General features: G+C 50.5%; 8 protein-coding genes across 8 annotated transcripts; 4 read left to right on the top strand and 4 right to left on the bottom strand.

The window, feature by feature from the left end:
* Nucleotides 1-2462: 2462 nt before the first annotated feature.
* On the top strand, nt 2463-5780 carry UV8b_00189 (uncharacterized protein; the record flags this gene model as incomplete). The annotated part of the gene is made up of 3 exons (XM_043137687.1): nt 2463-2602; nt 2816-4491; nt 4591-5780. 3 exons carry the CDS (start codon nt 2463-2465, stop codon nt 5778-5780), a joined length of 3006 nt encoding a protein of 1001 aa, XP_042993621.1.
* A 689-nt stretch (nt 5781-6469) lies between these two features.
* UV8b_00188 (uncharacterized protein) lies at nt 6470-11463 on the bottom strand (the record flags this gene model as incomplete). The annotated part of the gene is made up of 4 exons (XM_043137686.1): nt 6470-6499; nt 6591-10955; nt 11034-11182; nt 11379-11463. 4 exons carry the CDS (start codon nt 11461-11463, stop codon nt 6470-6472), a joined length of 4629 nt encoding a protein of 1542 aa, XP_042993620.1.
* Nucleotides 11464-11998: 535 nt separating this feature from the next.
* Nucleotides 11999-12375, top strand: UV8b_00187 (uncharacterized protein; the record flags this gene model as incomplete). Its single annotated transcript, XM_043137685.1, has 3 exons — nt 11999-12004; nt 12079-12223; nt 12287-12375. The coding sequence occupies 3 exons, from the start codon at nt 11999-12001 to the stop codon at nt 12373-12375; spliced, it is 240 nt and encodes a 79-aa protein (XP_042993619.1).
* A 148-nt stretch (nt 12376-12523) lies between these two features.
* UV8b_00186 (uncharacterized protein) lies at nt 12524-13367 on the bottom strand (the record flags this gene model as incomplete). The annotated part of the gene is made up of 4 exons (XM_043137684.1): nt 12524-12812; nt 12865-12890; nt 12985-13169; nt 13232-13367. The coding sequence occupies 4 exons, from the start codon at nt 13365-13367 to the stop codon at nt 12524-12526; spliced, it is 636 nt and encodes a 211-aa protein (XP_042993618.1).
* Nucleotides 13368-13902: 535 nt separating this feature from the next.
* On the bottom strand, nt 13903-15821 carry UV8b_00185 (uncharacterized protein; the record flags this gene model as incomplete). Its single annotated transcript, XM_043137683.1, has 4 exons — nt 13903-14180; nt 14241-15448; nt 15510-15647; nt 15745-15821. The coding sequence occupies 4 exons, from the start codon at nt 15819-15821 to the stop codon at nt 13903-13905; spliced, it is 1701 nt and encodes a 566-aa protein (XP_042993617.1).
* Nucleotides 15822-16122: 301 nt separating this feature from the next.
* On the top strand, nt 16123-16956 carry UV8b_00184 (uncharacterized protein; the record flags this gene model as incomplete). Its single annotated transcript, XM_043137682.1, has 2 exons — nt 16123-16167; nt 16225-16956. 2 exons carry the CDS (start codon nt 16123-16125, stop codon nt 16954-16956), a joined length of 777 nt encoding a protein of 258 aa, XP_042993616.1.
* Nucleotides 16957-17800: 844 nt separating this feature from the next.
* UV8b_00183 (uncharacterized protein) lies at nt 17801-20802 on the top strand (the record flags this gene model as incomplete). Its single annotated transcript, XM_043137681.1, has 3 exons — nt 17801-18072; nt 18156-20634; nt 20692-20802. The coding sequence occupies 3 exons, from the start codon at nt 17801-17803 to the stop codon at nt 20800-20802; spliced, it is 2862 nt and encodes a 953-aa protein (XP_042993615.1).
* Nucleotides 20803-21741: 939 nt separating this feature from the next.
* Nucleotides 21742-25542, bottom strand: UV8b_00182 (uncharacterized protein; the record flags this gene model as incomplete). The annotated part of the gene is made up of 3 exons (XM_043137680.1): nt 21742-24836; nt 24904-25390; nt 25480-25542. 3 exons carry the CDS (start codon nt 25540-25542, stop codon nt 21742-21744), a joined length of 3645 nt encoding a protein of 1214 aa, XP_042993614.1.
* Between the last annotated feature and the right edge of the window lie 727 nt (nt 25543-26269).

Genomic DNA, 26269 nt, shown 5'->3' with positions numbered 1-26269 from the left:
AAAACCAACGCCGGAGGATAGAGTACCTGCATAGCTTTGGCCCTCGAAATTGAAGCGCATGAGACTAGACATCCCATCCCGTATCCGAAGAATTTAAGGTGCTACGCAGATCTTGTCCTTTTTGGTCGACTGCCGGTCCGACGAGACCCGAAGTCAGTTATTCTTGTCAGTGGACGGGCCTGGCTAGACTCCAACCACTCCCACTCCATCCATTACTTGGATCGTGGGGAAGCTCGCGTGCCGATTTCCCGTATTCTAGCCTATAACTGACTCTTAACGCTCGGTGCTTCCATCTCTGTAGAACTGCGGCCGCGAGTTTGGATGCCGTGGCGTGGCCCTACCAAAAATCACCCTTTCTCTTACTAGGGACGTGAGGAGATTTGGTGCTTCGGATTCGCGCACTAGGGCAGCTACTTCGAAGTGGGAGGGCAGAATTGTGGCGCAGAACATAACCTCTCACCGACTGCGATACTTGCTCCGGGGGTAATAATCAGGGAAACCCCCGGCCGTACCCCCGTGTCGCAGGAAAGGAAAGAAAAAGGAAATGAAATTGAAGGCGAAAAAACATCCAGCAAGGATGAAGCTTGGCGGGCTGCAGTTTTGCACTTTGCGCATTCATGCCCATGGTAAAGGGCCTCTCTTTTCCGATTACTTGTCGGCGAAGCTGAAGATACTCTTGCAAGGAAAAGAAAAAGATATTCGTGTACGTGCTACTCTGCATGAGCAGCAAGTCGTACTCCGTAGACGTCGCAATATTGCAGAGAACTTGTGGGGTCTATTATTATATTATGTATTCATGTATGTATCTCCTTCAAAGTTCAGGCTGGATTGATGACACGGGAGCAACCGGACCCGCCCGCACACCGCTACACGTACTCCCCACACTAATGCTTAGCCTACGGAGTACGTACTCAGTACTGCATTAGGTACATATACACTTGTACTGTACCTGTTGGTCATCATCCCATTACACTTTTGCACCAAAGTGTGAAAGATCAACGATTCCCTGCAAATTTGTCTAGGGCTGGCCCTTGTAGCTAGTCTGAAGGAGCTGCTGTCATGGCACAGCGTGGCATAGTCGTGCGTCGTAAAAAGACTGGGGGCTAACCCGACGCTGACGCTCTATTTGCCGTAGTGTCGATCCTCGCTCATCCTTGTCTGTCAGTCACGACAGGTGGCCAGCACAGAGCTTTTCACCTTTCAAACTATCACCGTCTCCCAATAACCTGTTTAGGAGCTCGGATATCAAGGCGAGGAGGGTAACGAATGCGAAACCTCAAGAGTAAAGTTACTTGTAAGCCTGATAAACTCCGCAGACAGCCGAAGGACCGCATGGCCTTTCACTTGGAGCAACATCGGTTGAGAAGGGGGCCTACCCTCCCACTTTCCTACAGTTGAAGAGTACGGAGCATAATACAATAATCATGGCCAAAGATGTCGTCGGATTAGTCGCCGAGTTCAGTAACTCACTGTGTTGCAGTGATATTCCGATATCCTGCCTCTGCCTGAACTGCGTGTCTAAGCCTACCAAACATTTTTAGGTTTGCACCGAAAACCAAGATTTAGATCAGAATTTCGAGACTTGTATGGAGTATTCTGCAGGCCAATCAGAGCGTTCCTGGCGTCCCCAAAAGAGAAGCAAATCTGGAAGGCTCAGCTCCCGCACTTGCTATCTCGAGCTGAAAAGTACCGATGTATCACTAGAATCAAGTTTGGCGTGCAATGGTAGCAGACAGCAGCTCTGAGCCTTAGTACGGAGTACGTAGTGATAATTCAATGTCGCCTTTTTTTTTTGGGTTGGTGTGGCTTATCGTGGCACGCGAAGCTTCCAGACAAGTTTGACAAGTAGCCACGACAAAACACTTGCAATGTGTCACCCCCTGCATCACCACTGTTGCTGGGTCAACCAAGCGGCGCACCAACAACAACGTCGTCACCCCAACCAGCATTTGTTGGAACAGGGAACAAGCGCCCGTGTTGCATAAGATAAGATTTGTTGTCGTAAAACGAAAATGCGCTGACTTCTTAAACCACCATATCTGCCGCGTATTACTCGACAATTGGTTCATTCCTCTGTGGAAAGACAGGGCTTTTACATGGAAGGGCTTCCTCATCCTAACCCCCGGACACCATCTTACCCGCACAAGAACTAAGCTTGCTCCTTCCCATCTCCCATCAGCACAATCGACTCGCTTCCCCGCCAAAGCTTGCTTTCTACGAGTCTATGAGCCGCGAGCGTCCTTGACAACAGCTGCCAGAAGTCACCCGACCATCTCGACCATCTCCTCGACCGGTGGCGCATACCAATACAGCCTATCATTTTGGCTTCGCACCTCGCTCGCCCCGCCCGTACATTGCCCAGCTAGTTGTTTTTGTTGGTCTCAGGGACGATTGCCAACAGCATTCCAGAAACATTCCTCCGATCCACCTCCCCTCACCCCCGACAGCGAGCCGTGAATACAATGGATCGACCAAGGACTCCTTCGAGACCCCCAGAGTACACTTATCCCAGCTATAATGATGAACATGACATTCCTACCGAGCAGAACGCTGCTGCTGTCCGTCTGTTGACGTCCATGGAGGATCCCGTCAACCAAGAATCGTAAGTCTGTCCATCGTCCTCGCATGTTCTGCATAGCTAGCAACTGCCCTCCCCCCATCCATATTCTTTTCCACACTTGACGCTTCCAGCCTCAACGTCCTTGGGACCAAAATCGTTTGGGACCAGAAGCGCTTCCTGCCTGCCACTATCCGCAGACATTTCTCCCAAGATCATGATACCGAACAAGAACACACGCTCATATGGCGTTTACAGGCCTCGAGCAACGCGGCCCTCGTATCAGCCCAGCGTAATATCCTCAAACTCTCGATCAGCTTCTGTTCTGGACGACACGCCAAGTATGCCGCCGCCCGATTCGAGCTACATACCCTTCGCCGGCCGAGAAACTGCTTCTCCTCATCGGCCTTGGACTCCATCCTCTAGAGCCGCGGATTTTTCGCGACCACCCCCTTCGGGCTTGTCTTATGAGCCTTCGGAACTCAACGGAAGCCCCAGGCCAGGTACTCCATCTTCGCGCTACGGAGGCAGTCCTCGCCGTCCCCTGCCACCTGCACCGCTCTTCTCAAATCCAGCTCGCGATTCGCAAGCTTTTCCAGATGACGCAACAGTATCTATTCCCCTTGATGGCAGTGATGATGTGTTTGGCACCGAGACAGACCTAAGCGACTCTGGGCCCCTGCCAATTCATCGTGATTCATTCAGGTCAGCGTCGCAAGAAACGCTGAAAGAGGACGGGCAAGACTATGATAAGATCGAGCACTATGGTCCTGCTCCCGATGGGGCCCAGGAGCGCCGGGGGGTTCGCGCACCTCAGATGTCCAAGAAGGAGGTACAGTTGATCAACGGCGAGCTGGTACTCGAATGCAAAATCCCTACCATCTTGTACAGCTTCCTTCCTCGGCGCAACGAAGTCGAGTTCACGCACATGCGATACACCGCAGTTACATGCGATCCAGACGACTTCGTAGACAGAGGATATAAGCTTCGACAGAGCATAGGTCGAACAACTCGAGAGACCGAGCTCTTCATTTGCATCACAATGTACAACGAAGACGAGTTCTGTTTCACCCGAACAATGCACGCCGTGATGAAGAACATTTCTCACTTTTGCTCCCGATCGCGCTCCAGGACATGGGGTGAGAATGGCTGGCAAAAGATCGTAGTATGCATCATCTCTGATGGTCGCGAGAAGATCAACCCCCGAACACTGGATGCCCTGGCAGCGATGGGCTGTTATCAGCATGGAATTGCCAAGAACTACGTCAATAACCGAGCCGTCCAGGCCCATGTGTACGAATATACGACTCAAGTTTCACTAGACTCGGATCTCAAATTCAAGGGTGCCGAGAAGGGCATCGTCCCTTGTCAACTCATTTTCTGCCTCAAGGAAAAGAACTCACGCAAGCTCAACTCCCACAGGTGGTTTTTCAATGCGTTCGGCCGGGCATTGAACCCAAATGTATGCATCTTGCTAGACGTCGGGACGCGCCCTGGCGGCAACTCGCTCTACCATTTGTGGAAGGCTTTTGATACGGATTCCAACGTTGCCGGCGCCTGTGGCGAGATCAAGGCCATGAAGGGAAAGCTTGGCTCCAACTTGCTTAATCCACTTGTTGCTTCTCAAAACTTCGAGTACAAGATGTCAAACATTCTGGACAAACCGCTAGAGTCCGTGTTCGGCTACATCACCGTTCTTCCGGGCGCTCTGAGTGCCTACCGATATCACGCGTTACAGAACGACGAAACAGGTCACGGTCCCCTCAGCCAGTACTTCAAGGGAGAAACACTTCACGGGCAACATGCGGATGTGTTCACCGCCAACATGTACCTCGCGGAAGATCGTATTCTATGCTGGGAGCTGGTGGCTAAGCGCGGTGAAAGATGGGTGCTGAAATACGTCAAGAGTTGCACAGGAGAAACCGATGTTCCAGGTAAGTGACAATTGGGGGCTCTCTTTGGCCCCGGGCTTGCGTCTTGCTTCGACTTTTACGCAAATATCTTGTCCATGTCGATTGCTAATCATCGCGCAGACGCCGTTCCTGAATTTATATCGCAACGAAGGCGATGGTTAAATGGCGCCTTCTTTGCAGCCGTATACTCCCTGGTCCAGTTCCGCCAGATTCTCTCAACGGACCACACCATCATGAGAAAGATTTTGCTATATGTAGAGTTCGTCTACCAATTCATACAGCTCATGTTTACCTACTTTTCTCTGGCCAATTTCTATCTCACCTTCTACTTCGTTGCTGGAGGCCTCACCGATCCAACCGTTGATCCGTTTGGTCATGGCATCGGCAGTATTTTCTTTCACGTTTTGCGGTACACGTGTGTGTTGCTTATTGCGACTCAGTTCATCCTGTCGTTGGGAAACAGACCTCAAGGAGCCAAGAAGCTATACTTGATTAGCATGATTATCTACAGTGTCATCATGTTCTACACCATATTCGCTTCTTTCTACATCGTCATTAGACAGCTCGCGAGTAAGAATCCGGACCTCGCGATGGGAAACAATGTATTCACGAACCTGATTGTTTCCATGACGTCGACAATCGGGCTCTATTTCGTCATGTCTTTTCTCTATCTGGACCCATGGCACATGTTCACCTCGTCGGTTCAGTACTTCCTATTACTTCCAAGCTATATCTGCACGTTGCAGGTGTACGCTTTTTGCAACACGCATGACGTCACTTGGGGAACGAAGGGAGACAATGTCATGAAAACGGACCTTGGCGGCGCCGTGGGTAAAGGACAAACCGTGGAGCTGGAAATGCCAAGCGAACAGCTCGACATTGACAGTGGGTACGACGAGGCATTGAGGAATCTGCGCGATCGCCTTGCTGTACCCACGGCTCCCATCAGTGAAGCGCAGATGCAGGAAGACTATTACAAGAGCGTCCGAACGTACATGGTGGTTATTTGGATGATTGCCAATGGTATCCTTGCCATGGCAGTTTCCGAAATCTACAGTAACAAAGCCATCGGCGACAACTTTTACCTGCGATTTATTCTCTGGAGCGTAGCCGCGTTGGCCATGTTCCGCGCCCTGGGCTCTACGACTTTTGCCGCCGTCAATGTGGTCAACACGGTTGTGGAAGGTAGATTACGCATGAATTTCGAGCTACCATCCTGGGTGAGGGGCTTTGGCAGCAAGGTTAGCGAGAAGGTCAGCAGTGTGGGAAGCAGTTTGGGGAGCAGTTTGGGAGGCAGCTTTAAAGGCTGATGATGGCTGTTGGTTTTCTGTTTTTGTTTTCCTTCCTTCCCCGGTTTCGTTTCGGACAGTTTTCTTTTCCCGCCCAAGAGTTGCACATGTACTATTTTCTGAAAGGATTTGAAAGGGTTCTGGCTGAACATTTTGACGATGAAATGCATTAATGGATGGTAGACAGTTTGTTCGGAGAGGCAACACTGTTGCAGATCGATCGGGGTCTTGCAGCGCAAATTGTTGTTGACTGCACTTTGATAACTCAGCAAGGACGGAAGGCAATTGCAGTACGTGACGTCCGTTGTCCACGCCCCCCTTTCGAATTATCGCCACATTCCAGTCAAGGAGGAAGTGGGATGAGGTGTTGCTGCATGTCACTTGTAGAGGAGCCTCACTGAACGTCTGGTACCTTCGGACCAGACTCTTTCGGATTGATGGAGAACAGATATTGACGGCGTAAGCGCGCACGCGGCGCTAAGCGCTGCAGCGGTAATAATCTCTAGTTGCCGTTCTGTCCGAGTCCAAGGTTTGAACCTTTACCTCACGCCAAATCCAAGAAACGCCTGCCAAAATCCAAATAAGGAAAAGGAGAAGAAGACGGAAGATGAAGAAAAAAAAGGAAAAGGAAGCGGGGGAAAAACAAACCTATCCAGCCCCCAGCCCAAACCCCGGCTGCCACAGGATGAAACTGGCCAAAAACCCATCCGTCATTCCTCATCAGACTCGGCTTCGGCAACCTAAATACCGGACCATTAGTATACATGTCACTCCTCTCACAGGGGGAAGCCGTGCGGCAGGAACATTCAAGCACGTCGAGGTTGCACTCACGTCATGGTGGAAATTCTGGCCATCCGTAGTGGGCTTGATGATGCCAGCACGAATGCAAAAATCGCCAAACTTCTCGTCTTGCTCCCGCTCCAAGGCGTATCGCTTGAGGAGAGGCTTCATTATGGACAGGATCTCGTCCTCCTTGATGCTTGAGCGGTACAGCTTGTTCAGGCGCTGTCCATGATATCCGCCCCCCAGGTACATGTTGTAGGCGCCGTACGCCTTGCCCACAAAGGCCACTTCTGCGAGCCATGGTCTCGCACAGCCATTCGGGCAGCCGGTCATTCTCATGACTATCGAGTCTTGTCGCAGGCCGCTTTCCTCCAGGCACGTTTCGAGCTTGGAAATCAGGACGGGCAGATAGCGCTCCGACTCGGCCATGGCGAGACCACAGGTGGGGAAAGCGACGCAGGCCGAGGAGCTGAGGCGCAGACCAGAGAACTGGATATTATCCAGCTTGTACTTTTTCATAAGCGCCTTTATGGCTGGCACATCCTCGTCCTTGACGCTGCTGAGGATGAGGTGCTGGTTTCCGGTCAAGCGGAACTCGCCCTTGTGGATCTGCGCAATCTCGCGCAATCCCGTCTTCATCCGGAACTCTGGCGTATCCTCGACGCGGCCGTTTTCAATGAAGAAGGTGAAGTGGTTGAGCCCGGTCTCGTCTTTTTGCCAGCCAAAGGTGTCAATATTGCTCTTGAACTCAAAAGGACGGTCCTTGTCAAAAGCCTTGCCCCAGAGCTCCTCGACTTTGCGGCGGAAGGCGTCGACGCCCATGTCGTCAATGGTGTATTTAAGCCGGGCATGCTTGCGGTTCTTGCGGTCGCCATGGTCCCTCTGAACCAGCATAATCTTCTCGCAAGCAATGTGCACTTCATCTGCCTTGCAAAATCCCATCATGCGACCTGTCTGCGGATACGTCTTCTTGTTGTTATGTGTGGCTCCCATACCACCGCCGGCGAGAACGTTGAACCCTTCGAGGTTTCCATCGCTTCCCTTTATAGCAATCAGGCCAATGTCATGAGCATACACATCAGTGTCGTTGTGGGGAGGGATGGCGATGGTAATTTTGAACTTTCTTGGCAGGTAAGTAGGTCCGTAGAGAGGCTCAAAGTCCTGCACAGCGTCACCAGCAACCTGCACCTTCTTGTCGTTATCATCTGTGAGCCAGATTTCGTGATAGGCAGTCGTGGAAGGAAGGAGATGATCGCTAATTCTCTGAGAGCAGCTATGCACCTGCTCGTGATACTTGGATTGGGTTGGAAGCGAACTGCACATGACGTTTCGGTTGACATCGCCACATGCAGCAATTGTGGTCATTAATGCTCGATTGATGGCCTGCATCGCGGGTTTCAGCTTGCCCTTGACGACTCCATGGAATTGGAAGGTTTGTCTTGTAGTCAGTTTCATGGATTCATTGCCCAGTGTGCTGCTGATGTCATCCATTTGAACCCATTGCTTCGGCGTTGCGACTCCTCCAGGGAGCCTACACCGAATCATGAAAGAATATGCGGGTTCGAGACCCTGAGCCTTTCGTTCGTCGCGAACGTCTCTATCATCCTGCATGTACGTGCCGTGGAACTTGGTGAGCTGCTGATCTGAAGCGGAAATCGCGCCGGTAGACGTATCCTGAAGCCCCTCCAAGATGGTGCCTCGCAGATAATTCGAAGCAATCTTGATGTCTTCATTAGTAATTGGCGCTGGCTCTTCCGGAATACCGTCAATCTTGTCTACTCCTAATGCCCGCCAGATCTTGGGCTCCCATTCTTGATAGCCAGTCTGGTAGCCGTCGGGATCTTGATCATCACCCAGTCCAATATCCACGAAGCGTTTGCCCCCAAGATTAGACAAAACTCGGTCAAGATCCTTGGCGGGTTTGTTGTAGTATATTCGGTCCTCTTTTCGAGGCCAGTAATGACTGTCTCCAAGACCAAACACAGAAAAGTTTGTCGTTGCGAGGTCCAAATCAGTTTTGCCTCTGATGGCCTCCCAGAAAGGTAAGCCATTTTGAGGAAATTCGCCTTGTCCAGCGGTAGATGTGATGAAAACAATATTCTCTTCTTGAGGCAGATCTTCGAGGGGATAATCCTCCATGGGCATGACAGATGTTTTCAAGCCACGCGCACGTCCTCTGTTGGCAAGGCGTTTGGCAACAGACGCTGCATTGCCATTGTCAGACGCGAAAAGTACAGTCAAAGGTGCGCCAAGAAGGCCTTCCAACAACCGCTTATACGCATCCTTTGCCTTCCTCTTTTGCTGAGCTCGCACCTCGGTTCCAAAATCCTGGGCCAGGTTTGCTGCAAGTTTCGGTTCCTTCTTCATAAGTTGGGTGAGCTGGTTGTCCCTGGCGAGAAAGGCCTTTAACTCTTGTTTGGCCAGCTCTGAATCTAGGGAGAAGCTGGGCTCGCCACGAAGCTCGTTCTCGGGATTCCACCGATACAGTGGCCAATACCCTGCATCAACCGCTTTCTTTGTTTCTTGAAGCACTGTGAGGGGCGAGTCCGTTTCTCCAAAGTAGGGCAAGTAAGCCAGAACGACTGAAGGACCGTTAAACTTGTCAGCCTCGAGCAGTGCCTGCAAAACTTGCGTGTACGAGCTATATACCGCCGTAGAAGCTACGTATACATTTCCAAAGTTCATGGCATAGAGCCCGATGTCTTTCTTCCTTCTAGTCGAATCAGCGGCGGCCTTTGCGGAATAAGGCGTCGAATCAATGACGAGCATGTTGACGTTCTTTCCCGAGGCAAGGACATGATGTACTCCTGAGTTACCGAGATCGAAAGCCCAAGCGTCGGAACCAATCAGCCACAGAGACTCTTTTCGGAAAAGTCCTCCTTTGGTGAGAAGCTTCTGGGCAAGTGCAGAACCGTCCGCCTCTAAACTGGACAGGATTTCGTCTGCAAACTCGGCGTTATTTTCCGAAGACTCGGCTTGCAAAACCCATCGGGTCAGCCAGCTTTTGGGCTCGTCTGATTGGAAGGATCCACTGCTCGCCGCATCCTTGACCTCGGTGATAAACTTGGTCCTATACTCGATTCGGGCTATGAGTGACCCGAATCCGAATTCGGGACTCGAGGATACGGACAACGGAACACCCGCATGGTTGGAGTCCAAAGCATTGGCAATATAAGCTCTCTTGCCGAAAATCTGATCTAGGATCTTCGAATACGCAGTCTCGAGCTGTGGAGTGCGCACATTGTATGCTACGGACTGTTCTTGTGCCGGCTTGCTGCCCACCTCGAGGTTCTGTACGGGGTTTTTAGACCTGAGGTTCTGAACGATTCCCCGAAGAGCCTGCATTGCGGTGTCAGATGTTATATGACCAAGCTGGTATCCAACAATCGTCTCAACACCGCCAGCACCCCGATGTACGGAGGAGAGGACGTCGATAAGGAGAGGCCCCCACTTCGTGGTGGCTCTGTGGATCTGCTCCAGGACAGCAATCCTTTTGACTGATTTCGGAATCGCCTCAACGAGCTTCGAACCTATCCAAGGGCGATACAAACGAGGCGTAAGAATTCCAATATCAGAGACGTCATCGGAAGTGGCATTATCAACGGCCTGGGCAAGGTTGCCAGTATTGGATCCGAAAACCAGCAGGCAGTCCTCGGCTTGCGCCGGGCCCGTATATTCAAAGGCAGAATATCCTCTCCCTGTTGCAGCCTTGATATGGGACCATACTCGAGTCAAGCATGTGTAAATGTCGTCGGAGGTCACCCGCGGAGGAGCAAACTCAACGGTAGTGGCAACTGAAGAGGGAGCAGCTGGGGTCGACGCTTCGCTGGACTTGATTGAAGAGTCAACCGAAGTAGTCTTGGAAGCACCGGCACTCGGAGGTGGCTGAAGAGCAGCAGTTTTGGCACCATTCCTTGTCAAGGAGGTCTCTGGATGGTCTGAAGACACAGGGACGTGTCCATCATCGGCGTATATGCCCACGGCTGGGATGGAACTAGCTTGAAATCGACGAACACTTTCTATGTCTAGGACTTCCCTCACTGTAACTGCATCCTCGACAGGGATTGGCATTTCACTCTCGGAGGTTTCTGGCGCAAAGAAGTGAATGACGCCCTTGCCGATGCGGATAGCGAGAGCATGGGCGGTGAGAGCCATGTCTTGAGCCTCCTGTAAAGTTTCGGATTGTAGAAAAGTCCACCCAGAATTCCGAATGGAGGTAATTTGTGAGTAATCGGCAGATGGACGGGACTCCAACGCTATATGAAGTACAACGGGATAGTTGACCAGCTTGTATAGGTGGGAGATGGCGGGTAGGAGGATGGTGGATGATGCGGTGACTGATACAAATTTGCCATCGCGGACAGGTTTGTAGACGGCGAGAAGAGGATCAGAATTGTGCCGAATCGATTGAACCTTTCAGATGCATTAGAATATACTCATGAAAGGATTGCTACTGGCTTTGGACAGGCTGAGAAGACAAAGATGGCATACCTCTGGTACGGCATCATCTGAAGCAGCAACCAAGCCTTGCTTTTTTTGGTTGACGTATCTCTTCAAATGAGAAGAGAAGCCCGAGTCTGCGGACAGAGAGGGCTGGACTGACACAATGACATCGCTTGAAAGATACGCAATCCTAGATACTAAAAAAGACGAGTGAAGAAGCTGTTAGTTGATAAGTGCAGCTCGTTTCGCGATTCTGAAGACAAGCCGGGGATTCGAAATCAGAAGGGAAACCAATGGAGCTATATAGAAGTGGCAGATGAGCCAAGCTTCCTTTGGTCGACGTGATGATGCATTGTCATAAGCTCATGATGCGACTGCACAGTGCACACATACCAGCTTCCTCGGGCGCACGAATTCGACGGTCCATGTCCATCTTCTCGTCTTCGGGTCTCTGACTTTGCCTGAAGAGAAAAGACATATTGACTCGAAATCGGGCGGGGAGGAATTAAAGAGCTTCAGTCATATAGGTAATGTTCGACTGTAGACTTCAGAGAGAGCAGATTGTTCTCGTCAAGGCCAGCAAGCACACTGCATGCTACTTCCGGAGTACAAGCAAGGGTAGGGGTATGTCCAGGCCCGGCACCCCGCTATACCAAGTACATGTACACGTGAGCATGTGGACGTAACGCTGCAAACGATGTACGGAGTACTGTTGGTCCGACCGGACAGTGGGGTCGGGACAGACCCACGGTGCAGCTTAACTGCATTCGCAGGGACCGGCGGGGTCATTTTTCCCAGAATTGCGTGATCACTAGCGCAGTCAGGCCAATGCTGGGGGCGATGGCGAGATCGCACATTACAAATTTCTTTCGTCTGACTTGCAAAGGCTACTCAAGTAGGCAGGGGTCGTAGTCGAGCAGGAGTTGGGCGGATACCCCTGTCTGCTTGCTGGGACCAGCCAGCGACTTCCGCGCCCCCCCCACCCCCGACAGACCGATGTCCGATGCCCGCTCATGAAGGTATTAAATTGTGCGGCAGCAACGTGCGTTCACGAAGATGACCAATCAAGACTGTTAGCATTTCTCTTGGCCAGGCCCGACATGCGTACGAAAAGGATGGTTTTGTGCCCAGCGAGGTCCTTCTGAAGGTGCCTTACACAATCGGAAGACTATCATTTTCATTTCGTCTTGTGGCTCTGGTTCACTCGGAGGTTTACGCATGGACAACAGCACACATAGGTACGTATTGACGTGGAAGGCATGTCGTTGTCTGCCACCTGTTCGTTGCCACAGGCTTTGTAGACCTTATTCCGATTATACCGCTACAGATCATGGATGATGTTACAAATACAAAGAACATTGCCATCGGCTTGTTCAATGCAGCAATCTGAAGGCATCAAATGGAACGCCGACGACGACCGACTCAATTCAGAGAACTAGTCAAGGCAAATACAACGTTTCTTGACTTCCGCCTGTTTGGATATTCACTCAATGCAGCAAGAATGGGCTTGTTTCAAGAGGATGCCTTCATTCTCGATTTCAGCAAGGAAAATGACTTGGCGCGGAACATATCAAGAGATGATGAGATTTCCGTAGTGGTAGAAGTGTAGGCAATATTCCTTCCATGTCTTTGGGGGCAAAGCTTACGCATAGCTTAAGCTCTGCATTGGAGTCAACCACCCTTTCCTCGTAATGCGTCCGCCTCTGTACGCCAGAAACAGTATTGAAATCGGAGCGTGGTAGAATTGCTGAGCACGAGGTTATACATGCGTCATGCAATGTTGTGGACAAATCTTGAACCCGACTAAAACAGCTAATGCGCGTGAATCTGACAATCGTGGTCAGTAAATTGCCACGCGCAATTCGTAACCACAACGCACCTGCGAAGCCGTGTGAAGCCATTCTTCTATGCATTTAGCGTATGGGTCAGCCGTGTCGCTGGCTGACGCTCCGTGCGTCCAGATACAGATTTTGTTGAATTTGGATCCTAGGTGAAAAACCACGGCTTCATCTGAGGGGAACTCGACTCCAGTGGCGCTTTTTTCTCGATTCGGTGTCGATATGGTATCATTGCTCGACGTTGCTGCTGGTTCGCTTCGCACCAAGACACCAGTGTATTGATCCGGCAATGGAAGCTCTTTGCCAATCAATTTCCTGCCTCGCAAATATGTGACTTTGGGCCCGTCTATTGAATTCAGTACGGATCCCAGGGGTACAACGCGCGTCTTCTTAAAGGTGCCGTATTACCTGAAGTTGCATGAGGCTTCCATAACCCTTCCACGGGATCAACCATTCCATCGTGGTGGATGTGACAGGGTAGCAGATTTGGTGTAGAAATGTGGCATTTCTCAGGAATCTTGAATAGTATCTCGCGTGCAGGCATAGTTTGCTGAGTTCAGTTCACTATATTCGGCCGAGTGCTTATAATTGAAGACAAAGGTGCTACCAACTCAAGCACACCCTGTCTGGGCGCGACACGCGTCGTCACGTTGTTTGACCGTCGCGTCCCTGAAACAACCTAGCAGCGGCAGCCCAGTTTGGCAGTTTCGCCTGGCTCCTTCGTGCTACGCCCCACCCACAGCTATACTGCGCAGTCGGGCTTCTCGCACCCGGTAGTATTATCACAGTCAAAAGGTGTCCAAAAAAAGGAAAAAGAAGAAACAGAGAACTCCATATTGCACTTCCTGCAGTTTGCAGCGATCAAGAAAAAAGTACATAAATACCGGGTATTAACATCAGGTGCGTATTTACTATAATAGCTGCTTCTTTGCCAACCATATCGCGAAATTATTGGAAGTAGAAAGAAGCAATAGCAGTCCACAGCCGCCGCCTTGCTCGAGGCGGGTCACTTGGGTGTTATCGCGGGTTGCTTCGACTCCTGATTAGCATTCGGAATACTACGGCAGAAACCCATACCCCTACGGCTCATATGCGGACGTCCCTGGTTTAAAGATAAGATGGGGTTTCCTCTTTGCCAGATCTAATACGGTAGTTGCGAGTACGCCGTTGGCCCAAGCAAACCAACTTCGGGTGTACTGTCGGATATAATTCACGTTCACACTTTCGTGTATGAGACCTAGTTTCGAGGATCTGAGGACCATTTTGAGACAGTCCTTGATTTCTCCGTCGTCGTCCGATGTTTGGGCTTGAATAAGCAGGCTCATGGGCCATGCATTTCGCAGGCCGATGTGTGGACCTTGCAACAACCGCGTCAGCTCAGTAGATGAGGAAAAGGTACAACAATAAGAAGTCTTACCTCCTATTCCCTCAAAGTATTTGCCTCTAAGGTAATAAGGATTGCCAGAGCTATCCAGTATCATCTTCCTTGTATTCTGGTAAATAGTGTCGCTCGTGTTGCAAAAGCCCATAAGAGGCAAAGCTAGAAGTGAAGGATAGTTTGCATCATCCATGAGAATCGAGGAGCCGTACCCATCGACCTCGTAGGCAAAAACTTCGCCGTATGTTTTGTGCTTGATGACTCCATGCTCCAAAACTGCTGAGCGTATAGCTTTGCCCCAACCGTCCAGTTCATCTGACAAGGAATTCTTCTTGGCAGCTTTTAGAATTCTCGCACTTCGTTGCAACTCCACCGACATCATGGCATTGGCAGGAATTAGAAAACCCAGGATGGTGGCGTCATCGCTCGGCCTGAAGGCGGACCGAACGAGTCCAGTACCGCTGTTCAAGGGGTTTCCATTTCCTTGCAGGTTAAGTGTCTCTGTTCCAATGTTCGTCTGCCTCTGAAACGTATATTCATTTCTCAGAAGCTCGTGGGTCTCTGGGTCAAAGGTCGACTTTGACTGCTGTTCCAATACTTCCAGCACCCTGTTCACAGCAAGAAACCATCGATCGTTCAGAAATTCCGTCGACTCCGTGTGGTCGTAGAAGTCATTTGCGAGCGCTAAAAAATGAGCCAGTGAATCAAGCTCGTACTTGCACTCGAATACCGCACTTGGCTCATAGACAGGATGAACCAAATCATCCTGGCCGTTGCTGGTGACGGGAAGGTCGGATATTGGGGGTGGTTGGAAAGCGTTGCAATACGGCGATTCGATAACATACTCCGCCTGCGTGTTGATAGCGCCGAGGATTAGGTCGAATATGGCATGATCATACTTCGCCAGTGCTTGGTACGGGCGCAATTGATTCGTCGAATCGCGCAGCCATTCCGCGACGATGTCTCCCGTGATGATAAATGAATGGGTCCCTTGCCAAGCGTCATCCATAACATCCTCAGATCCGTCAACGCCCATGAAGGCAGTATCTCTGCCTTTGGTGTGAAACCTTACGGTAGTATCAGTTGTTGACGGGAACGCATTCTCGAAAAGACGTGCCAAATCTGGATCCTGCATCCGTGAAGTAACATCTTTGATGACTCTTTCAATTTCAACAGAGTTGAATGTCCGACAACGTTTGACGGGTCTCTGGAAGGGCAATGACAAAGGTCCGGAACTCAGGGGTTCGCTGTTACCGTAATCAATCATCCATACTGCATGTAGGCGTCCAAAAGATCGGTCTCACTCACTGAGGGTATGAAGCATAGGAGGCATAGTCAGGACAAGCATCGGGTATGTTGTATAGTGGCAATTGCGGCTCATCATTTGCCGATACTGGAAGTATGGCTCCGCCGAGTAACATGCAAAACCAGGACAAGACCACCATACTGTAGAAGAAGTCAATATTCGATCTATTTAACGAGAAGTGATTGCTTAGTCTGCATGTAAGCAATCAAAGATTTCAGGTACGTTTTGTTTATGTACCTGAAACCTGTCCTCCATTTATTCCCGCTGTGGTCGGAGACGTTCGAAGCATTATATAAGGTGGAGAGCGGTTTCATACCGCCGAAAATGGGTGTGGCGCACGAAGGTACAGTACTTTCAGTTGGCGCAGCACTGCGAAAGCGTTAGATAAAGGAAATCACGTGACACGTCTGTAACTCTAGCGCCTAATATGCATGATGCTTGGGGAATTGAGCCTTCAGCCCCCTTGACAGGATGTACTCCGTAGCCAATCTGGGATAGAGATGTTGCAGTTACGTTACTTCCCTCGCAAACTTTAGATACTTTTAACACCTCTTCTTGGCGCGTTTTCTGTTATTTCTTATAGAGCAGGTACTTTCACTGTTCGAAAGTGGGAAAATGTCCAAGTTTACGAGATTATATCTCAGGGCGCCGCGACCACAGGTAGGTTCATTTGGAGCGTACCCTAAGTTTAGTCCCGACATTGACGATATCTGGTAGAGTCTCTTCGGCTTGGTGGGCCTCCAAACTGGAACAGAACTCATCTCACTGGCTCTGGTGTTCAACAAAGTCACAGGCGTCTACGGTCTTCTGGCGATCCTCACTGGGTATCAGCTGTCTCTTCTCCAACTCTCGACTTATATATACTCCATCAGTGTTCTTGGCCTGCTTGTGTACCTGATCCCCCACATCCGAAGACAGAGCACGTTCGAATGCCTGGCTCTGGCGTGGCTATATTGTCTCGATACGATTTTGAATGGAGCGTACACGGCTGCCTTCGGGCTCGATTGGTATTTTGCCAGCACCACCAGCGAAGGCGCCAAATCGAATGCGGTTCCATTAACGGCTATCGTCGTCGGGGGCTTTGAGGGTCTACGCCGCGAAACCGCAGTCCATGGCGAAGTGGTGCCTCAGGAAACCGCCACTAGCATGCTTTTGATCATTGGGCTCACGCTCATTAGGGTGTATTTTACTGCTATTGTGATGGGATTCGCTCGTCAAGTCCTGCAGAAGTATATGCAACTGATGATTTTAGAGGGACCAGGTGTAGATGAAAGCGAGGGGCCTTTTGCGATTGACCTTCCAGACGGCGAAGGGCGGAGGGGCCGACTTGGTCGATTAATGGTTTCATTTGGGAGAGGCTACTGGATGGATATTCCTGGTTCGGAAGACTGGGAAGGGAACGTACAAAGGAAGTCGACTTGCAGCGGAGCGCTGTCGGGGCAAGATTAGAAAATCATACAAGTGTTAAACACAGAACGAGGTAAGGGGATCGATCATGTTTGCTCAGGTGGGGTAGTCAAAAACCATTGCATCACCATCAATCAACACCCACGCAACACTCGACTGACCCTTCTCTTGAGTAAACTATTATATAGAGAGAATTCACACTGTTTTAGGTTAGCATGCACGCAATAAAAATACTGTCAGTAGCAACACCTATAATAACCATGGCATAGCACGAGATTCCCAGCTATTTGAAGTTTTTTTTTCAAGGATATATGCTCTGATCAGATAGAAGTAACCCCCCTACGCAACAGAACTGCTACGCAGAACAGCTATTCATCTGCTCTTGAAGTCGTGCCATCACGTAAGCGGTAACGCATTGTTAGAGGAAAAAAAAAACAAGTAAATTGAAAAATCCCTTCCCAAATAAGACAAATCCCATCGAGGTTTAAAAAAGAAGATTCATCTTCCGCATATTTTAAGCTAAGATTATACATCGAAGGAAGAAATAACTTGATGACTGCTAAGTCGGAGTACAAGAGGCGGGGTTCTCTATATTTAGCAGCCGCAGGCCCCGTACAGCGTTATTCGTTACTCTGGTCATTTAAAGTCGCGACACGAAAAGCCCCACTTCTTGCAATTGGTCAATTTCATACGCGTCTGCAGACGTGTTGGAGCACGAGGAATTGGAAACAAAGACGTCAGTCCTTGCAAGTGCAACTTGTCTTGCCTGTCAATTCTTGTGCACATTGGATCTCCTGGAAACCCAGCTCGACACGCGACGTATTAGTTCCGGTAACGCCACTGTACAAGCAGCCACGGCATAACTCGCCAACCCTGGTAGATCAGCATGACGCCTTCTAGCGATGCTGGCTACATGATGTCGGATGCGCCCTCGCTGGCTGCCGCTCAAAGACGACAAGTTAACTTTTCCTCTTCTTCGGCGCGACCACGAGGACCGCCCTCCGAAAACCTTGGTGCGGCCAGCGAAGATGAGGCCGATGGGTTTGCTGACGATCAAGTCCCTCGAAGCTCACGTATACCCGACGCTGCCAATATCCCTCGCGTTGAAGATCGTATTGGACTCCTTGTTCAGGAACATTTTGAAGCTTTTATTGAGAGGTTCGTAATCCTTTATACTCGCAAGACTTTGATCGACTTGTCCATCACCCGGAAAATTAGCTAACATTCGTTCACTTCAACAGCTTCACCGAGGATGTTAGCTCGTCTGGAGCGCCAACATCCAGCGCTGTTACTACTGACAAATACTATGTTGCTCAGATTAGAGCCATGAAAAACCTGCAGTTGTCAACATTCTATGTGGACTTCAAGCACCTCGCTTTGTGGGAGAATGGCAGCCTCGCGGACGGCGTTATGCGGCAGTACTACCGATTTCTGCCCTTCCTCACTGCAGCACTGCATAACATGATCGCCAAATACGAGCCGCAATACTTTCGCGAACATCGCCAGCCAACAGCATCGAGTGCACTGTCTACCTCAGCAGCCAGTCAGCTAGGATCTGGCAGTCAGAGTGACCCCTCTCACCGAAAAAATGAGCATCAGCAAACGGACAAACTATTTTCAATAGCTTTCTACAACCTTCCTTTAGTCTCTCGGGTTCGAAGCTTGAGAGCAGCCAACATTGGCCAGCTACTGTCCATTTCAGGAACGGTAACGCGTACATCGGAGGTACGACCAGAGTTGTCATCGGCCACTTTTGTGTGCGAGGCATGCAGAGCCATTGTACCAAACGTTGAACAAACTTTTCGGTACACAGAGCCAACCCAATGTCCGAACAGAACCTGCTTAAACCGGGTCGCATGGCAGCTAGACATTCGGCACAGCACCTTCGTCGATTGGCAGAAGGTTCGAATTCAAGAAAACAGCTCCGAGATTCCCACTGGCAGCATGCCAAGAACTCTCGATGTTATTCTCCGTGGTGAAATCGTAGACAGAGCAAAAGCGGGTGAGAAATGCATATTCTCCGGTGCTCTCATTGTCGTCCCCGACGTGAGTCAGCTGGGCCTGCCTGGCCTACGACCTACGGCGATCCGTGACGATCGAGGAGCATCCCGTGGCGCGGACGCTGGGGGAAGTGGTGTGACTGGTTTAAAAGCCCTCGGCGTTCGCGATCTCACTTATCGCCTAGCTTTTCTGGCTTGTTTCGTCGCGCCTGATACTTCCTCTACCGGTCAACCTGTTGCAAGCAGTGCGTCTGATGTGGTCAATGCTCTCACAAGGAGCAACGCTGCAGAAGGAGCAGAGTCAGTTGAGGAAGCACAAGCCGCTGTGCTTGCCTCTATGAACCCTTCAGAGATTGATGACCTGCGAACGATGGTTCATGGTGACCATATTTATGCTCGCATGGTGCAGTCCATGGCACCCATGGTCTACGGTCATGAGGTGGTAAAAAAAGGCATACTCTTGCAGCTGATGTCTGGCGTACATAAGACGACCCCCGAGGGTATGCAGCTGCGTGGCGACATCAACATCTGCATTGTTGGCGATCCCTCGACATCTAAATCCCAGTTTCTGAAATATGTGTGCTCCTTCGCCCCCCGGGCCGTCTACACAAGCGGAAAAGCCTCGTCGGCGGCGGGTCTCACGGCAGCAGTTGTAAAGGACGAAGAGACGGGAGAGTTCACAATTGAGGCCGGCGCATTGATGTTGGCAGACAATGGTATATGTGCCATCGATGAGTTTGACAAGATGGATATAGGGGATCAAGTTGCTATTCACGAAGCTATGGAGCAACAGACAATATCTATTTCCAAGGCTGGCATTCAAGCTACACTAAACGCCAGAACAAGTGTGCTCGCGGCAGCGAATCCCGTGGGAGGTCGCTACAACCGCAAGGCAACGTTGAGATCCAACATCAACATGTCTGCTCCGATCATGTCTCGCTTCGACTTGTTTTTCGTCATTCTTGACGAGTGTAACGAGCAGATTGACAGACACTTGGCCGAGCACATAGTGGGCATTCACCAGCTCCGTGACGAAGCGGTTGAGCCAGAATTTAGTACCGAGCAGCTCCAGCGATATATTCGCTTCGCAAGGACGTTTCGTCCGCAATTTACGAACAAGGCAAAAGAAGTCCTGGTCAAGAAGTACCAGGAGCTGCGGGCTGACGATGTTCAAGGAGGCGTGGGCAAGAATTCGTATCGAATTACCGTACGTCAGCTGGAGAGTATGATTCGACTGAGCGAGGCGATAGCCAAGGTAAATTGCGTGGAAGAGATTGATGAGAAGATGGTTTGCGAAGCTTATGATTTGCTGCGCCAGAGCATCATATCGGTCGAGCATGATGACGTGGAGGTGATGGATGAGGACGAGACGCAAGAAGATGGCGAAACTTTGCACCGTGCCGCGGATGCCGCCTCAGGGATTCATTCACACAATACCCCGATGGCCATTGACGAAGAAGTGTCCTCGCATTCCGCGCAGCCACCGAGGGAAAGTGATGCAGCCCAAAAGAGGCGGACAATCACACACGACAAGTACATTAAAATGGTTAACTTGATTGTGCAACGTGTCAGCGACGACGAGAATGGTAGCGGTGATGGTGTCAATGGTGAGGATTTGATCAACTGGTATTTGGAACAGCAGGAGGCCGAGTTGCAAGACGAGGGAGACTTTCACGCAGAGAAGGCTCTAGCCAACATGGTCCTCAAAAAGATGGTCAAAGTAAGCATCTGAATTAAGAGCCCGGCATGTCTTCCTACGCTAACTGAAATACTCTAGGACAATATTCTGATGGCACTCCGTGGCGAAGGCTTAGACGGCAGCGCGACGTTTAGTGCCGCAGACGCCATATACGTTTTGCACCCTAACTGCGCTGTCGAAGAATTTTGAAGAAAAATCTGTGTACTTGGGGAATACATTGGCACTGGTAAAAATCCAACTGAAATAATATGCCCTTCTAGTCCCAGCGGGGACTTAACCACACCGCAGCTTGTGTGTCGGTCAAGTCGAGAAAGGGACGGACTACGTTGAGGGTAACGTAAATGCAGAATGCATCACGAGCGGAATTAGAACAAGGAACTAGCGGTTTGGGGACCTGGAAGCTGTACGACGGATCATGAAAATAAACAGGGCAATCCATTTACATGACATGTGTTATTGTCTCCCCCAGCGCCAGAGAATATTCATCCACCACCACGTACGTGACCACTCACCCGTTCCCGTCGGTATCTAGATACAGACGCCAGACCACAAAAACTTGTTGCTGACGTATAAGCATACATAGCTTGCGCACAACGAGGTGCTTCTACGCTCCTGAGCGGCAAGGTTCAGTTCAGGCAAAGTGGCTGCTAGGATCGGAAAATAAAACAGTTCATTTCATCCTCTGCTAATTTTTTGTATACCACGTAAGCCCCAAGGCGCAGAGTCAAAAAGAAACCCTTATATGGAGCAGAAGAAAAAAGAACTAGGACGCGAGAATTAAAACTGAAGAAGGACTTAGACGAGAGAGCCAGTCGAGAACCGGACAAGGCTCTTCGAAGTAGTACACGTCGCTCTGTTATGCCAAGCCAGCCGGGTGGTGTAGGCGCACTGAGCTGGCAAACCTGGTGGGTAGCGTCTTGTGCGATTATCACACATAAGCCGTTATTTTCAAATCTTAAGCTGTGTTTGCTGTGTTTGCTGCTACTGCTGCTTCTGGGCCACTGAAAGAGGTACAGAGCTTGGGGCATCAACCAACACTCTGTCGCCAAGTAAAGCTTTCTACGCTCCGATGTGCGGCACGGCGCACAAGCATCAATTCTTACGCATGCTGTAGAAAGAATCATGATGTTATTTAGCGGATTTCTGTGACTGCGATGAGTGATGTCGAGTTCCATGGTCCGATCCCCTGCTGCTGCGATATCCTCCACGGCCACCGCGCCCAACACGGCCAGGAGTGCTCTCACTTTCATGCGAACCAGAGCCCTCTCTTTTAGTTGTTCTTGGACCGCTGGCGAATGGTTTATGTCTAAGGGCCCCTCTTTGCCCATGAGAGTCCCTAGAACCTCGAGGGATCGAGTGGTTTGATGACACGGTCCTGACTTCTTTCATTCCAGGCAAGAGAATGTTGATGACACAAGACCTGCCATGAATATCTGATGCAAATTGGAAAGGTTCCATTAGTGCAGCTTGGACGAGAAACCTTTTAGGTAGCGATTTGGCCGGTGCAACAGCAGGTTGCCACGCAGCTTCCGGAGTCCTGTGCGGAAGCCTAATCTGGGGCAGGGAGCCCATTTCCTGCTCCTCAAAACATTCCTCTGCCATTGGCTTAGATATGAGGGATTGATCATTGGTATCAACTTTTGTTGATGCTGGAGTCGGTAACGAAACAGTCGCTGCTGCTTGATGACTGGCATGATCAAGTGGCCCTTTGCTGGAAGCATCTACACCGACATCCCGCGATTGCGGCAGCTTGTCTCCGTGCAAAAGCTTATTAAACCTAGCCTGCCAGTTGCCTTGCCCATCTGAATTCCATCCTTGATCAAAATTGTCACGATGGCTGCTTTTGGTGGCGGCTCGGGTGGTCCACACGTTCTGAGGTCTGGTTTGATGAAGATGCATGGATGTCATCGCAGGCGGTAGCTTTACGACTGGCTGAGGCTTGGGTAGAGAAACGTTGGGGTGCATGATGTCCCCCTCGTACACTGGGTGGCCTTCCATTGTCGGAGGCGGGGGTGTTGGCGAGTTGGGGCGAGAATGGATACTCCTAAAGCCTACTCCTTGACGTATATCTTTGGCCGGGAAAAATCTTGAGGGCCGGGATTGAGGTGGGGCACCAGATCCAATTATGCCAGCAGTGCTTGAAGGAGTCGAGTCTTCGATCGTCCTGGGACTTTTCGGCATGCCTTCCTTTGCGGCTTTCCATGGGGCTGATGCATGAGTCTGTACATCAACGGTTCCAACCGAGTGACGAGTCCCGTCCCCTGGAGCATGCATAGGGCGCCATGAATCTTTAATAGCCGGTTGCGAATCCTCTATTGCCATCCCTCTTTCCATCATGTGGCGTTCATGACTAACTCTGTCTGCCAACCTCGCAGTGCTCAACTTCTTATCATTTTCGGCAACCGAAGCGACCCACTTGCTTGCGAGCTCGGATCCTGGCGGGCCATAAACAGAGCTTTGAGCATTGACAGATGGGTTCTGTGAAGCTTGTGGTTGTGATTGTGAAGGTGCCCTTGTGCTAGTACTGGGTGGTCCGATTGGCAAAGGCCCCTTGGATGATTGGGCAGAGCTTGCAGTATTGTTCGTGACTCTACCAAGATCCGGATTGAAGGTGCCATTTCCAAGGCCGCGATCATTATCAGGAGAACCCCAAACATTTCGAGATGGAGGTGGTAATGCAGAAGCCCAAGTAAACTTCTCAGGACGAGGACCGGTCCCGCCCCATGGATCCGCACGCCGTGATTCCTGGCCTTGTGAGAGTCTTCTGAAAGGTGTCGATACAGATGGCAGCGTCGAGATGGAAGAGTGAGGTTTAGTATGAATTTGCGCGCCACCTGGTTGATTGGTAACAGATGAAACAGCTTTTTGCTCTTCGTTTGTTGGCTCCTGTTCGGCTTTCTGGCTAATGGCATCAATAGGTACATGGCGATCCCGCTGCCGAATTTGACTCGGTTTAGTCACTTCAGCTCTAGTCGAGAGCTCCTTTTTGTCGCTTTTCTTCTCGGGAGGAGGACCCAAAGCCTCAAGCTTCTTTTGAATGCGCTCCTTTCTTGCTGCCTCCTCCTGAGCCTCCTCCTCCTGGCGTCGCTTGCGGGCAAGCTCTATACGTTCACGCATGACTTTCTTCTGGTACTCCAATTCATCCACAAGCTCGCCGTTCTGGTGTTGCGGAGGATGAGAGCATGTATCAAAAGAACTGCCTCCCTGGCTTGGCTTCGAAATCGTTGTATTTGGTGAGACGCTGGTAAGCTGCCTTTGAGAGCTTAACTCTTTGGGCTGCGATGAATTGGAAGATGGCCCGTCCTCAGAAGAGACAGGACTTTCTGCCAAATTCGCCTGGGAAGTCATGCCCACGCTGCCCATTTGCGTACTCGGCCCTGCTAAATCGTTGCTTCTGGGCATTCGCTGATGGAACGAACCACTGCCTATACTTACACTAGATGATCCTCGGCGTCTAGGAAACAGGTTTTCTTGAGGGTTACGACTGGCCTGCTGAAAGGTTTCCGTTTCCACATCTTGATCTTTTGGCTGTGGTCGTTGAAGCAGAGCCGGATGCTTGGTTTGGGACTCTGATCTGAAGGACCCTCGCCGGTCCACGACTGGTTCGTAACGACCGGAATGCGAATTATATAACTCCTTGTTGCTGTGGGTTAGTCCTTCCCTCCAAGATGAGCGGCTAAAATCATCAGCAGCGATTTCCTTTCTCTTTTGGTTGGGAAGCTTAGCAGTCGTGGTATCTCGAGGCAGAGCAGCAGCCGGTTGTGTGGTCTCAACGAACCCTGGAGAGGCCCTATCGATAGGAGGCAGCGTAGCCCACGGCGATTTTGCAGGGGCAACTGAAGCAGTCGTCTTGGAAATTAAAGCCGGCTTTTCTTGCGATGCCTGTTTCAAGACCAAGCCTCTCCCAGTGCCAAGCCCCCCAGACCTTGGAACTGAGGACCTGGAAGTAATGGACGGAACAGGTGACTTTGGTTTTACTGGTCCTTTGACACTGTCGAACAGAGCGGAGCTCTCTTGAGATGGAACGGAATGTTCATCGAGATGTGGTAAAGTGGTTTTGGTTCCGTCGCCCCACGTGATCGTTTCCGGAGCCCAATCTTCGTCATCTTCATCGATATCCGCCCATTTGTTTTGTCCTTGTGCATCTTCTACATTCAAGCGACTAGCCATGTGAATACCGTACTTCTTAAGTTCCTCGTCGGTGAACTTCTTAGGCTCTGGTGCTGAAGATGTTCCAGTACCATTAACCAAAGTGATCTCGTCTAGCAATTTACTGAAGAGCAAACTTACGTCTGTTTTTGTTCCACACTGCAGCTGGGTCAGGAGCTGATGCAGGTTTCGAACCATTCACAGAAGAAGACAGCCGAGGAACCGTATCCTTGGCACCGCCGCCAGTTTTTGCGACTAGGCGTGGGCGCGAGGATGACAAAGACGATCCTGGAGGCGGGGTGCTCGATCCCGGAGTAGGTTTGTCGGCAGATTTGGTAATGTTACCAGTAGGGCTAGCTTTTGATGCCAGAAATGTCTTGTTCACCGAAACGGCTTTGAATGTTGCGGGCTTCTTAGCTACAGAAGCTGACTGTCCATGACCCTTATCTGAATCCCTTTGCCTCGGCCAATCTGCTCGGGACGTCTCTCCATCTGAACCGCCGCTCAGGTGGACGTCTGCGAATGCTTGTTGATCTTCGATGTGGGCTACAGGTTTCTTGTCCAATTCGCTACCGTTCGGCGTCGCTGCGACATTTTGTTGGATGTGAGGGTTGTCAATCTGATTGAGCTATTGTCGTTTCTTAGTTAGATATTTACAAAGTCTCTTCTCATCCAGCAGAGTAAGCCAGATGAAAGGTTTGGGGGGATTAAATTTACAAGCTCGAGCTGAGATGATATGGAGACATCAGCAAAATTATCGCCCGAAGACTCTGTTGCCATCATCCGCCGTAGGGTGGTTTGGCGTATGCTGTGCGCAGTGAGATAATGTTCGGTTTACCGAGCCAGATTCGCGATCGCCCCCGGCGTTCTCTTGTTCAAAATGCTCTACCGGCAGGCTTGACCCGAGATTGTTGTGTTGCAGCCGTTGCCCCAAGATCTGAGAAACCCGAGAAACCCGAGAAAACTTCGATGGGCTCCAAGTCGATGCGGTCGATTTGAGGGTGAGTTTGCAACGGGCCACGAAACGTAGTTGAGTTGCGAATTTGCGCAGAGGCAAACTCTTTGAAGTTCCCCTACACCAACCAAACGTTTTGACGAAATGCTGTGGCGTTTCGCGCCGCTCGCGATCTGTTGGTTTTCCTTACGTGAGGCCAAAGTTGGTAGGTGACTAGTCCAACAGTGGTGAGGCAAAAAGCGACTAAATTCGGATTAACGTTATGGTGTCTGAGAGCTTCAGCCATCTAATTTAGGCATAGCGCTCTTTTGGCCCGAAAGCTGTGCAATTGCCAGTGCCTCGCAGGTGGTGGCTGTGGGGAAAGGGGGTCGAGTCGTAGCAGTCGAAGGTGAGAAAAAGCCTGGTTCTCTTCCAGCGCTGAAGTCTACATTAATTACCAAGTTGTATTGTGATGCGTAATAACTCGAATGCATGTGGAAGCAATCAATGACTTGCGCTTGCTTTAGGTAGTTTCTCCAAGCATTCTGTTACGACCTGCACCCACTCGGGTTG

The sequence above is a fragment of the Ustilaginoidea virens genome, chromosome 1 (assembly GCF_000687475.1).
Source record: "Ustilaginoidea virens chromosome 1, complete sequence".
In the NCBI taxonomy this organism is placed as follows: Eukaryota; Fungi; Ascomycota; class Sordariomycetes; order Hypocreales; family Clavicipitaceae; genus Ustilaginoidea; species Ustilaginoidea virens.
The sequence above is the reverse complement of the archived record's forward strand: the minus strand, read 5'-3'. Positions and strand labels throughout refer to the sequence as shown.